The 12210-nt window shown below is 45.4% G+C and overlaps 1 protein-coding gene across 2 annotated transcripts in view; it reads right to left on the bottom strand.

The window, feature by feature from the left end:
- Positions 1–1308: 1308 nt before the first annotated feature.
- Gnl3l (guanine nucleotide binding protein-like 3 (nucleolar)-like) overlaps positions 1309–12210 on the bottom strand; it is a 57334-nt gene continuing 46432 nt past the window's right edge. For both annotated transcript variants that reach the window (XM_013502824.1, XM_005401525.2), the window contains exons 10-16: positions 10791–10878; positions 10120–10294; positions 9893–10035; positions 9339–9475; positions 6377–6504; positions 2818–3040; positions 1309–1502 (exon numbers count right to left, since the gene is read on the bottom strand). In XM_013502824.1, the coding sequence (XP_013358278.1) occupies positions 1420–1502; positions 2818–3040; positions 6377–6504; positions 9339–9475; positions 9893–10035; positions 10120–10294; positions 10791–10878 (977 nt within the window). In that variant the 3' untranslated portion in view covers positions 1309–1419. The remainder of the gene's footprint in view (positions 1503–2817; positions 3041–6376; positions 6505–9338; positions 9476–9892; positions 10036–10119; positions 10295–10790; positions 10879–12210) is intronic.

Raw genomic sequence — 12210 nt, 5'->3', positions numbered from 1 at the left:
TATTTTATAACATTCACCCAGAGAGTCAAATGCAAGAATGCAGGAAATCCACCCACATACTAGAGACCCAAAGAATCTGAGGGCCCGGATTCCACAGCAATGTCCCGCACAAGTCCAGCTGAAGACCTACAGCCCAGAACAATGTCTCATGCAAGTCTGTATCAGGACCTGCACTGACAAGGCCCAGAGGTCAGTGGTGGAAGCTAGGAAGTCTGTGCCAGTGGAATGAAGGATCTGGGCCAGCAGACTGAGAGATCTGCACTGGAGCCAGGAAGTTACAAGGAACCAGAGCACCCCCCAAAAGAACCACAGCCATCCTCAGTGACAGTGAGGTCCTGAGTTCCTCTGATTATAACAGCCGAGTTCTTATCAGGAAAGCTAGCATGACAAGCTTCTCCAGGAGAATCAACAGCTCAAGCTCTTCCTCTCCCGTTCTCATGTTCTTGGCAACAATCCTCAGGTGGGCCTTCCACACCCAGCACCACGCTAAATTTAGTTCAGCTGGGTGTTTCAAGTTGACCACCAGTTGTCAATCCACCATACATTGGAAAAGGAGTTGGCTGGTATATCTCCAAATACATTTCTCTGGAAGACAGTTGGTCAAGACAAAGACACACAGGGGCCGGGGATATAGCTCAGTGGCGTAAGCGCCTGCCAGGCAAATGCAAGGTCCTGAGTTCGATTCCCAGTACAAAAAAAAAAAAAGTCACACACACACACAAGGGGTCCCTCCAAATTCACAGAAATGCAAAGACAGGACTTGCCCCTAAAACAGCTACCCTACCAATTAATGCCTTGTTTTCTCTTCATGCAAACATGGTAGCTCCTACCACACTTCAGCACCACATACGCCTGTCCTCTTCTTTCCATTATCCTATCTCCAGTCCCTCCCCAAAACAGAAATCTCATCGTTCTTCCCTCTGCCACCCAGTGAGGACCTGTGGACTTGAAAGACGCATGGCCAGGAATCCACTACAGGAATGCTTTGGTGCTGAGATCTCTTATACAGGGGTAAGAAACCATCCTCCCAAGAACCATCACGTCTATCAGCATTCCATCATCTAGTTGTACATTCAGTTGTCCCAGAGGGTTTGTTGGAAATCAGCCCTCAGATCAGCCCAAAATACATGGCAGAACACCAGAATTGAGGGTGGGAGATAAAACTGTTAGCACCTGGGCTCTATTGGTATTTTGTCTCTCAAAAAACACAGTAAATAGGGATTAAATAGAAGGTATTAGACTTAGTGGCTCCGGCTCTTTTTTTTTTAACTGGAGAGAATAGAGGAAACAGTGAAGGGAGAGGACACGTGGTATGCAAGAGGTTCTTTTATTATACAGGTGCTTCAGAGACTCAAACTCCATCTGTATTCTCTCATCCCACAGGAACCAGGGCTTAGAGAAGAGGGTGAGATCATCGGATTAGTCACCAGCACTGCTATCACCATTGCCAGAAAGGTCGAGGACTGACATCATGCAATCAGACAGCTTGGTGGCAATTTTATCTGTAAATGGAAAAATACAATCTTTTGCTAACTGGATCGGCGACAGAAGGATGCCAGTGGTAGTGTATAGCTACCTTTGTCAGTACCACGTCCCCATACTGACTCGTTTACTCTCCAAACACTAAACAGAACAAATGGTGGTAGATCCGCTTGTCTGTGACCACCCCAACACAGGTTCTACCCCAGGTTTTACTCATGTTGCTCCGAGTATTTCTGTCCCTTCCAAATACCACAACAATAAATTTCTGCTACTGTGTTGAACGTAGTACTCCACCATTACCCTCAAAACAAAGCCCTCACAGTGAAGGGGCAACACAGCAGTAGTTTTGAACATAATGTTCAACACTTGTATCACCCTGCTGTTCCTCTGGATTCCCTCAGTTTACCTCCTCCAAGAAAACTTCTCTGATTACCTCTATCTAACCACCATTCCAGGCTGTTTTAGGTTTCTTCTCAGTGCTTGCTGTGTCTTTCAGAGTGATTGCTCTCTTCTATCAATATCTGTTCTGTCTTCTCCCCACTCCCTAATAAGAGTAGTTCAAGAGTTATCTCTGGATTCCCAGGAGTCAGTTTGGAGCCAGTCCAAGGGTGACTAATTGTGAAATATGTAATAGTTTCGGGTTGACAGGGTCAAGCAATCCTACTATAGAGGTATTTGCTTGTGTGTATCTCTCAGGAAAGAGATACAAGAAACTGGTTTCCTTGGAGGGAGGACTAGTCAATGGGAGATTTCACTGTACCTCCTTTAGGATTCTGAGGTTACTGCCTACTGATAAAGTAAGAGTTAGGCATAGTAGCACATGCCTATAATCCCAGTACTCTAGGAGGCTAAGACAGAAGAATTACAAGTTCAAGCCCACGCTGGGCAACTTTTCAAGACCCTATCTCAAAGCTTTAAAAAGGACTGGGAATGTAGCTTAGTGCAAAGGCTATGGGTTCAATCCACAGCACCATCAAAAAAAAAAAAAAAAAAAAAAAAAAAAAAAAAACACCTGAAAAATGTGGCTATATGACACACAGACTAGGGAGTGGTTATTTAAGTGTGTTCCTCAGATCAACAGCAGCTCAGGCCCCACAGCTGACCTCAATTAGAAACTCTAGTTAAGAGAAACTCCAGTTAACAGACCAGGAATCTATGCTTTTAACAACCTTTCAAATGATTCTGATGAAAGCTGAAGTTTGAGAACCACTGTGCTAGTAGCTATGCCTCCTCACCCATCCTGGCCGCCCAATCCTATATATGGAAGATGTTAATCTGGAGCTCCTAACCCAGGCAGTCCCTTTTCAGAGCACATCGGTAGTCAGGGACCCCCACCTGTACGCTTCTGCATCTTCTTCTTATTCTTCAGGGCGGATGCCAGAGCCTGGCCCTGTTGCAAGGGGTCTGTCTCCATAATCCTCTGCAGAACTGGGCGACGGTCCACTGAGTTGACCTCTACCATGCTACTGTTCTTGGGGCAGTGGGGGTCCACACTGCGTTTAGCCCACCCCACCTGATAATGGCTTGGACTGGTGCAATACCCAGGGAGGTCTCCACTCTGGGGAGAGAAAGAGGATAATGGTGAGGTCTTGACCTCAAGAAGACCTCCAAAAACTTCTGCAGAGGAGGCAAGTACAGGCTTGGTTAAGAAGAAGGAACCTGTAGCCATGCAGAACTAGGATCCAGTTCTGGCCCAGCTACATACTAGCAGTTACTTAGCCTCTCAGCCTCAGTTTGCTCATCTGTCAAATGAGGGTAGACAACTGGTAGCATGCATGGCTTTTACAAAATTTAAAAGGACAAAGTAGGGTTACTTGATCAATAACAACTGGTACTACAGTAGTTCTTTGTTTAAGTGATCCTTCAAGGCCTAACTCAATCTAACAAACATTTTCTGACATTGATTTTGTGCCAACCTATGTGAGCCAGTGAGACAGAAATGAGTCAGACTGAGTTCCACCTTCAGGAAGCAACCAGACTGAAGAGGATAAAGAGCTGGATGGAGTGGTACACAACTGTAATCTCAGCAGAGGAGAGGCTGAAGCAGGAGGGTGGCCTTGAGTTTGAAACCAGCCTGGGCCACAGAGTGAGTTCAATACAGAGTAAAAGCCTGTCTCAAAAAATAAAATAAAATAAAAAAGGATACCAATCTAGCTCACAAGTTAGAATACGGTCTCTGCCCAATAGGGACATAAATGATGAGTGACTAAGAGGTTAGGGGCAGTGATGGTGGTCAACATACCACTAATGGGGAGGGTCATCCTTGACTGAACACTGCAAAAAAATAAGCATTGCTGGGCATCAAAAAGGGTGTCTGGCAGGAATGAAAGTGTATGTGAGCAGTAAAAACCAGTATTAACAAAAAACTTACAGTGTGCCAAGTACCATTCTAAACATATACGTGTTTGGTATATGTGTGCATACATACATAGGCATACACATATACATAGGCACATATGGAGTAATGTGCCACACAAAGATGGTCAAGGAACAATAGGCCACATGAACAATGGCAGTCCCATGAGATTACACTGCCTGTCATATACGCAACTTAGTTTGTGTAAGCACTCTAGGATATTTACACAATGATGAAACTGCCTGATGATGCACTTTCAGAACACAACCCTGTTGCTAAACATCACGTGACTGTATTAAATCCTTTGTATGTATTAATCAATTTAATCCTTGTTAACAAAGCTAACAAGGACCCTAGGTTCACTAAGTAGTAAACAGCAAAGTAGTAAAAACCTAATGAGTGTGGCTCCTGAGCCCATGCACATAGCGTGATGTGGCAGGTCTAAGCAAAGCTACATATTTTAATCATTCTGGGTCTGGGAGCAGGGGCACCATTCATAATAATGTATAACAAAAAAGGTGTCTCCTGGAGATGGGTGATGAGGTGGTCCTATTGGGAACCCTAAACTGAGTCTGGAAACTGTGGTATAGAAAGGGGAACTATTTACAGGGTTCTGAAGAAAAGTTACATGTCTGGAATATCATAGGCTCAGTGAAAAGTATCATTGAGGGAGGTGGCCTTAAACACAACTCTATACTGATTTTTCTTTTAAGCAACAGGGAAGCCTCTGAAACTATGTGAGGACCTGCCACTGTCCAATTCAGCCCTTGTTTTTTCTTAAGAAGGCCTTCAAAGCGCAGCATGCCTGTTCTCCCAACACTCTAGGAGGCAAAGCCAAAAGGATCCCAAGTTCCAGCCCAGTCTGTGCAGTTTGGTGACTCATGAGATCCTGTATCTAACTAACTAACTAAGGCTAGGGATGTAGCTCAGTGCAAAGGCGCTGGGTTCAAAACCTCTTCCAGATATTACGTAGTCATGAAAAAATAAAAAACAGTTCTAGAAGTAATCAGGTGGAACAATCTCCAAGATCAATCTGTAAGTGAAATAAACAAGGTGAGAATAATATGAACAGCATGGAACAATTTGAATGAAAACAGTTATCTGTAGATGTTTGCATGTATATATAAATACTAACTAACTCTGAAAGGAAATGTAGAGGTCTGCTGACATTGACTGACTCTAAGGAAGGGACAGGGTGGATGGGAGACTGAAGGAGAAAAACTTCTTTTCTCTGCATACCCTTTAGTACCTTTTAAATTTTAAGCCATGTTTATGTATTACCTAGAAAATAAGAAAAAATTTTAATAAGCAAAATGGGGGAAGAAAACCTTTGATTCAGGAAAAAAAAACAATAAAAAAATAAACCAACTTTCAGTGTTTTCCTATTTTATGGTTTCAAGTCAAACTCAAGGCCATCTGTGATCTGAGTCCACCACACTCATCTTCCCCACCTCCCACCTCCCATTCGAGCTACCTCACACCACTAGCAAATTCCTCATTAATACCACACACACTCTCTGAGGCCTCATCATGAGCACAGGCTGAGTCCCTGCCCAGAGAACTCAGCCTTTAAGATGTGGCTCAAACAAGACTTCCCTGATCCACAAGTGATACCGGTTAGGGCTCTTAGATCCCTGCTATCCCAACCTCTGCAACCACCCACCACCCACCAGTATCCCATATCTCTATCATAGTGTAGATGTCTATGTCTGATATCTACTAAAATGTGCACTTTTGAATGGCACAAATGGGGGAATTAGCAGCAGAGGCTGGAGAGAAAAAAAAAAAAAACCCTGGAGTCAGTCATATCACGGCAGGCAGATCTTATATAACAGGTGTCAGGCATATAGACTTGATCCTGTAGGTGGTGGGGAGCCACGACAGGATTCTCACCAGGGGAGGTAACATGCTAAGATTGGACCTTGGAAACCATGGGACATACGTCCAAGTGAGTTAAGGATTACAAGCTTATTCTAGGGTTGGAAATTCACAGCTTCTTGGGAGATTTAAGAGGAAAAAGCCACGGGATTTCTTGACTGACAGTAGATGGCAGTGGTGGCGAACCTATGGCATGGGAGTTGTTTTTCTTTTAAGACAAAAGATGTTAATGTGTGAGTTCTTTTCTCCAAACTAAAACTGTAGTATTCAGGTTTAACTGCAATGTTGGCACTTTGCAAACAATAAGAGGGTTTGGGGTTGCAGTTTGGGCACTCCTCTCTGAAAGTTTCATCATCACTTATGGTATATGGAATCTTAGATACTAGTTAAGGGAAGAAGAGTAAGTAGTTTGCAACTTGAACTGGACGACTAGGTAGTGATACTTGTTCTATGCTGGAATCAGGGCTGAGAAACCTGCCTAAGAGATCATACTTCCTCCTTGGACCTGTCCTTGTTTGGAAAAGGACGTATCAGGCCCAGGCATCCAGGAGCTCACAGTGTGAACCACTCATTGCCTGTGTCAATTTGGGAGAAGGGACTGACCACTTGTCAGAGCCCTGGGTAGATGAGAGAGTTACCATTAAGAATGTAGATAGGTACCTGATAGATGGTAGTTTTATTTTCAGCGGCATCTGGTATTTTCTTCACTGGAGAATGCAGCTTCTTGATCTCCACTTCAAGTGGTTCTATGTCACCCGAGAGCTCATCAGCCTCTCCTGTGGCCAAGCCTTTAATACAACCAACACGGTCAGGGCCCTGTTTCCTCCCTGCTGCCACCTCCCTGGTCAGGGAAGATAGGACATGTGGGTGCTGTCCAGGGGACAGTCAGCGGGAAGGTGGCTTTTTCTTCTTGCTGAAAGGCTAGCAAAAGATTAAAACATGAGTTTTGTAACTAGACACTTGCCTGCTGGGAATCAACCTTGGAGCCTTAGCTTGCTCATCTGGAAAATGAGAATTCCACAATACATATTCACACAGGGCAGGTGTGCGACACGGCAGAGGACACCTCTAATGCTCTGGCCTGACTCTGATACTGCTCTGCAAACGGAAACCACTGGGAATCTCTCCCTAGGGTCAGGATAAAGATCAGGACTCTTCTTCCCTCTGGCCCGTGCCTAGAGCTGGCCTCCACTACAACCCTCAGATGTGCCCAATGCCTTGTGCCCACACTATCCTCACACCTGCCTCTACAACTTTGTCCCCATCCCCTTTCCCTGAGCCTCCTAATCCCTACTCACCCTTTGAAGTCCAGCACTAGGACCAACTTCTACAGAAATCCTTCACCACTAACCTCTTTCCCAACCTGCTCCTCAATTTCCCAGGGCTCTATCTTTTCCCAAATTGCATTCTCAACTATAGCCAAGGTCAAGCATCATTTTAAGAACAGGAGCTCCAATCCTTCCAACTGCCCATTTGATAGAAGTAGAAACTAAAGGTCAGAAAGAAGGCTGACATCCCTGAAGCCATATGCGAATAAACTAGGAAGCAGGTAAGTCCTCATCTATAATCCAAGGACACTAGAAGACCCAGAGAAGGAAAACAATGGCCCTCAAGAGAAAGACACCAGTGCCGGGCATGGTGGCGCATGCCTGTAATCCCAGCACTAGGGAGGCTGAGGCAGGAGGATTGTTCTGAGTTCGAGACCAGCCTGGGCTACAAAGTGAGCTCAAGGCCAGCCTGAACAGCATATCGAGACCCTGTCTCAAAAAGACAAAAAAAAAAAAAAGAGAGAAAGACACCAGAATCCAGTCCAGCTTGGACTTTCTTAACTACCCCAGAGTACCTACAAATGGAGTAAGAGAGCACTGGGTACTTTGCATGGGCAGGACAGCAAAAGAAGCAGGAGCTATAAGCCAGGACTGTGGAACAGTATCTGAGGAAACTTTTTCATCTCTTCTATATATCTCAGCAAATAATGATCTTAGTAACAACCAACGTTTACTGAGCATTTATTTACTATATGTCAGGCACTGTTACTCTATGTGTCTTTTACTATTCTTTTTTTCCTTTTTTGGTGCTAAAGATCAAACCCAGGTCCTTACACATGCTATACACAAGCTCCAAAACTAAGCTACAACTTTTGCCTCTCATTATGGCTTGTATCTAGATGCCCCCCACTAAGGCCTCATGAGGTCACAGATGAAGTTTCTTGGAGGCGACTAGATCTAGGATGTGTGATGCTGGGATTAAGGGTGCCCTCACCCTGGGTGTGTTACTCGCCCTAAAGGCAAGTAGCCTGGATGGAATATAAGGGACAGAAAGAGGGCTCTTGTGGTCTCTTGCTGCCTTCTGCCTTCCCTGCTTTACCATAGACAGTTTCTCCTCTGCAATGCCCCTCTGCCATGCTACCCTGGCTTGGAGTCTGCCAACTACGGACTGAAACACCTCTACAAATTGTAACCTACAATAAAGCTTTCCTTCTTCAATTTTAGGAGTCATGTATTTTGTCTCATCAATGAGAAAAGTAACTAAGACACCTACCTCTCTTACATATCAAACAAATCCTCACAATTACCCAATCAAGTAGGTACTATCATATCCATTTTCCAGATGACATCATTAAGACAGGGAGAAGTGAAATAACTTGTTCAGCATCACAAACCCCATAAGGAACAAAGCTTAGATTCAAATGTAAGCAGCCCATACTTTTTACCACCTTGCTATTCTAAGCTACAAGTTTTAGACGACAGGGCAGGAGAGTTGGTTCCAAAGCCATTGCTCCCCACCACTGACTAGGTGGTTGGTATCACATGTGGCAAATATCATGGTTTTTATTTACATACTTCACAGGCCAATGGGGATAAGAAGGAAAATCTAGGAATGCATTTGAAAGGGCTATGAAAAAGCCTAGCATAACATTAGAAAAAGGGTTTCTGAAAGGAGCACTTCAATCCACTCCAGGTTCCCAAAGATAGGGATAGAGCCTCATACTTCCAAAGAAGTGTCCCAGATACTTTGCAGATTGTTTTCATATCTACCAAAAGCTCAAAACCATCGTCACTACCACCCTCATGGCCCAGATTAGAATTCTCTACCTTGAAGAAGAATTAAGCTTAGAGTTGGTTAAACTTGTCCAAAGCCCAAGCAGAGTGTCCCCCTAAAGCCTCAAGTGCTCACAGGTAGGGCTTTGGGGAGGGGACTAGATAATGGCAGTGTGGTATTCACCAGTGAATTAATCCACTGATGATATATAGCTAAATATATTTGGGAGGTAAACCCTGGTTGGGGGAGGTGGGTGATGGGGCGTGACTCAAAAGGGCGTATCTCCTTCCCTCCTTCCCTGGTCTCTCTCTCTCTCTTCTTGCCACCATACCATGAGCTATTTCTCCTCTGCCATAAGGCCCTGCCTTGGAGCCAGGCTATGGACTGAAACCGCTACAAAGTATGAGCCAAAATAAAGCTCTCCCCATTTAAGTTGTGTCAGGTATTGTGTCCTAGTGATAAGAAAGTGACCAAGACATAGGGTCAGGGAAGGGGAGACCAAATGTGGGATTCACCATCAGGTCAGATCTGTATGGCTCCGCTAGGACAAGACCAGGTATACCTACCCGTCCACACTTACATTCCATGGTGTCTTCATTGGCCTGCTCAGTATCCTCAATGTCAAAGACCTCAGTCATCTCCTTAACAATCTCAGCACTGAGATGGGCAGGCAGAGTGTGTGTGGGTGGTGGTGGTATATAGAAGCTGATCTTCCCACTGCATTGGGAGGTAGTGGAACATAGTGGTGACATCATTGAAAGAACAAATGACCAATCCAAAAAAGGATGAGTTGGTAAGCAAGAAATGGTAAGGAACAAAAAATCTCAAATAAGGGGAAGGGGACATAACAAGAAGTAAGATGTACATGGACCAACTCCCCATGGTTAACATAATCATTACGTATGGCAAACATGTACTAATAAAAATTCAAATTTAAAAAAACCTCAAGACAGTGGCTCTAAACAATGGACTGAGTTACTGGAGATTGAAGTAAGACACGCACTGGTACCTTGACTGTCCCCCACCCTGGGACCAAGGAAGTCAGTCTGCCCTACCAGTTGCAAAGAACACAGACAGGTATACCCTTGCAGAGCCAGACCTTCCAGCTAGCCTCATGCTCAGCCTCCTCCTTACCTCACCCAGTCAGCCAGGACAGCTTTGGCAGCCTGTTCTAGACTATATAAGCCTCCCTTTTTCTTCTTTCCCAAGCGCTGGGCCACTGCAGTCAGAAAGTGCTCAGTGGTCTGGAACCCAGACACGCCGTAATAGTTAGAAATCTGATGAAGAGAGGAAGAGAAGTCATGAGGAATAAAGGGCCTTCGGAGTTGGGTAGGGCACCCACCAAGGGCTCTGGTTTCTACCTCCTCCAGATTGCAGTGCTGCAAAATAGTCTCCACAGGGGTCACAGGGTCTACCAGCTTCTGCACATGGATGCAGTTGCGCAGGATGGTGCCCACGTCTGAGTTGGGTCCTGGGACAATGCCCGGGGCATCCAGCAGCCTGATAAACTTGTCCAAGTAGACCTCCTGCGTGACTCTGGGGCAGGAGAAAAGAAAGAAGGCCTGGATGTGTCTGGCATCTAGTCACAAAAGCTAGACCTAGAGAGGATGGGAGGAGGTAAAAGCGCGGATAGTATATTACAGGTGAGGTAGACAGGTGAGGATCAGGAGGTTCTGGGACCCTATAGACATAGGGCTGATTCTAGAATCTAGCCTCCGCCACTGGGGAGTGAGGTGTAGGACCTTAAGCAAGCTTCTGACTCTCTGCACTTCAGCTGCTTCCTTTAGGCAATGAAGCTGCTCACAAGTAGCCCAATCTTACATAGTTACTAGAAGGCTTCAAGGAGTTAACAAGGAAAAGCCAGGATGGCACCTGACGCACACCTAGGGTACGCCAGGTAAATGAGCGTTCTTAGTGAACTCCCATGCCCAAGGAAAGAATCAGATGGCCCCATATTAGGAAAGGGACAGGTGCTAAGGTGTGGGAGTTAGGAGTGATAGTAGGAGGTGTCAAGGAGTTGTGCATTGCTTACTTAGTGACCCCAGGAACAGCTCCCACACTGCACGCACGGCTGCGCTTCAGGCTATTGATGAGGCTACTCTTCCCAACATTGGGAAGTCCTGCAAAGTAGCAGCAGATGACTCAAAACAGCAAGGGTACTCAGGAACATTTAGGCCAGCCTGTATGGAGACAGCCCTGGCAGGGGCAGTGACCAGGCCATGGAGAGCCAGAAATAAGGGCTGGCCTCCTATCTTCCCACCCTAGACCCTGGTCAAGACTCTAGGGCCTTTCTACTTCTCTCTTTTTCTGGACATGCTGGGTTGACATGTCCTTCCCTCTAGATGTGATACCCACCTCCTACCCACAACCAACCTAGAGAGGTGTTCAATGCAAGGCCTTGTAGATAAGATCCACTAGAAAGTGGAAATCAAGAAAAGTCTATGTAACAGAAGACTATCTATTCTGGTGTGTGATTCCCCTTGGGAGAGGGTTCATCTCCAGGTGCCAGTCTGTCTCCATGCAGCTTGTCTTTTCTGTGGTATGCTTTTGTATTTGGATACCTGTGAGCTGCACTTGGCCTAAGGATGTCTTCGTGTGCTTCTCTCTCACTGAATCATTCTACCTCTTCTCTGCCCACATGTGCTCAAATTGACACGTGTGCCTCTTTCACCTATGTGCCATGGAGTACCCAGGGTATCTTAAAGGCTTTCTACACCTCTCTGTGTGCCTGTTGATCATTCTCATTCTACATGTAACTGCTCTCTTTTTTTCTCTCTCACTGAGCCTATTTCTCTAGCATCTCTTTATCTCTCTCTCTAGGTCTGTATCTAAACATCTGCCTGTGACCATTGTCTTTTTTCTCCGATTCTCTCCACCTCACCAACGCTTCGTCTCTTTGTGATTCCCTGTATGCTAACTCCTGCCGATCTCTTTCTGACCACATTCCTCCTCTTTGCAGGCTTGTCTGTGCGTACATCCCCTATATGTTTCACTGTCTCTTTTTCTGACTCCCTACTCCTCTTTCTCTACTTCTCTACACATACATATATACATCTGCCTCAGGACAAGGTATGTCTGTTTGTTTCTCTCTGTAACTCCAGTTTATTAGAGTCATGGTGCATCTGGGTACATGTGTGTCGCCCTATGGCTCTATGTGCTTCGACACAGCAGAGCTGGGGTATGTGTAAGAAAGGTTTAGTCCACATACATTTTGCTTGAGTCTGTATATCCAGATATGCTTCCTCTGGGTCTGTGTGTGTTGTTCTGTATGTAACGCTACATCTCTCTATCCCCGTATGTATGATCTTTTAGGGGGTATGTATGCATGCACATCAATACAGACCAGGTGTCTCAATCCTTCTGGCGTCGCCCTCTGCCGGTCTCTATACACACGGATCAGTCTCTATGCCCTCCATTTGAGTGCACTCTCATTCTCATTCTCCCCTGTGTCG

The sequence above is a fragment of the Chinchilla lanigera genome, unplaced genomic scaffold (assembly GCF_000276665.1).
Source record: "Chinchilla lanigera isolate Chin_1 unplaced genomic scaffold, ChiLan1.0 scaffold00074, whole genome shotgun sequence".
Classification (NCBI taxonomy): domain Eukaryota; kingdom Metazoa; phylum Chordata; class Mammalia; order Rodentia; family Chinchillidae; genus Chinchilla; species Chinchilla lanigera.
This window is presented reverse-complemented; position numbering and strand designations above follow the sequence as displayed.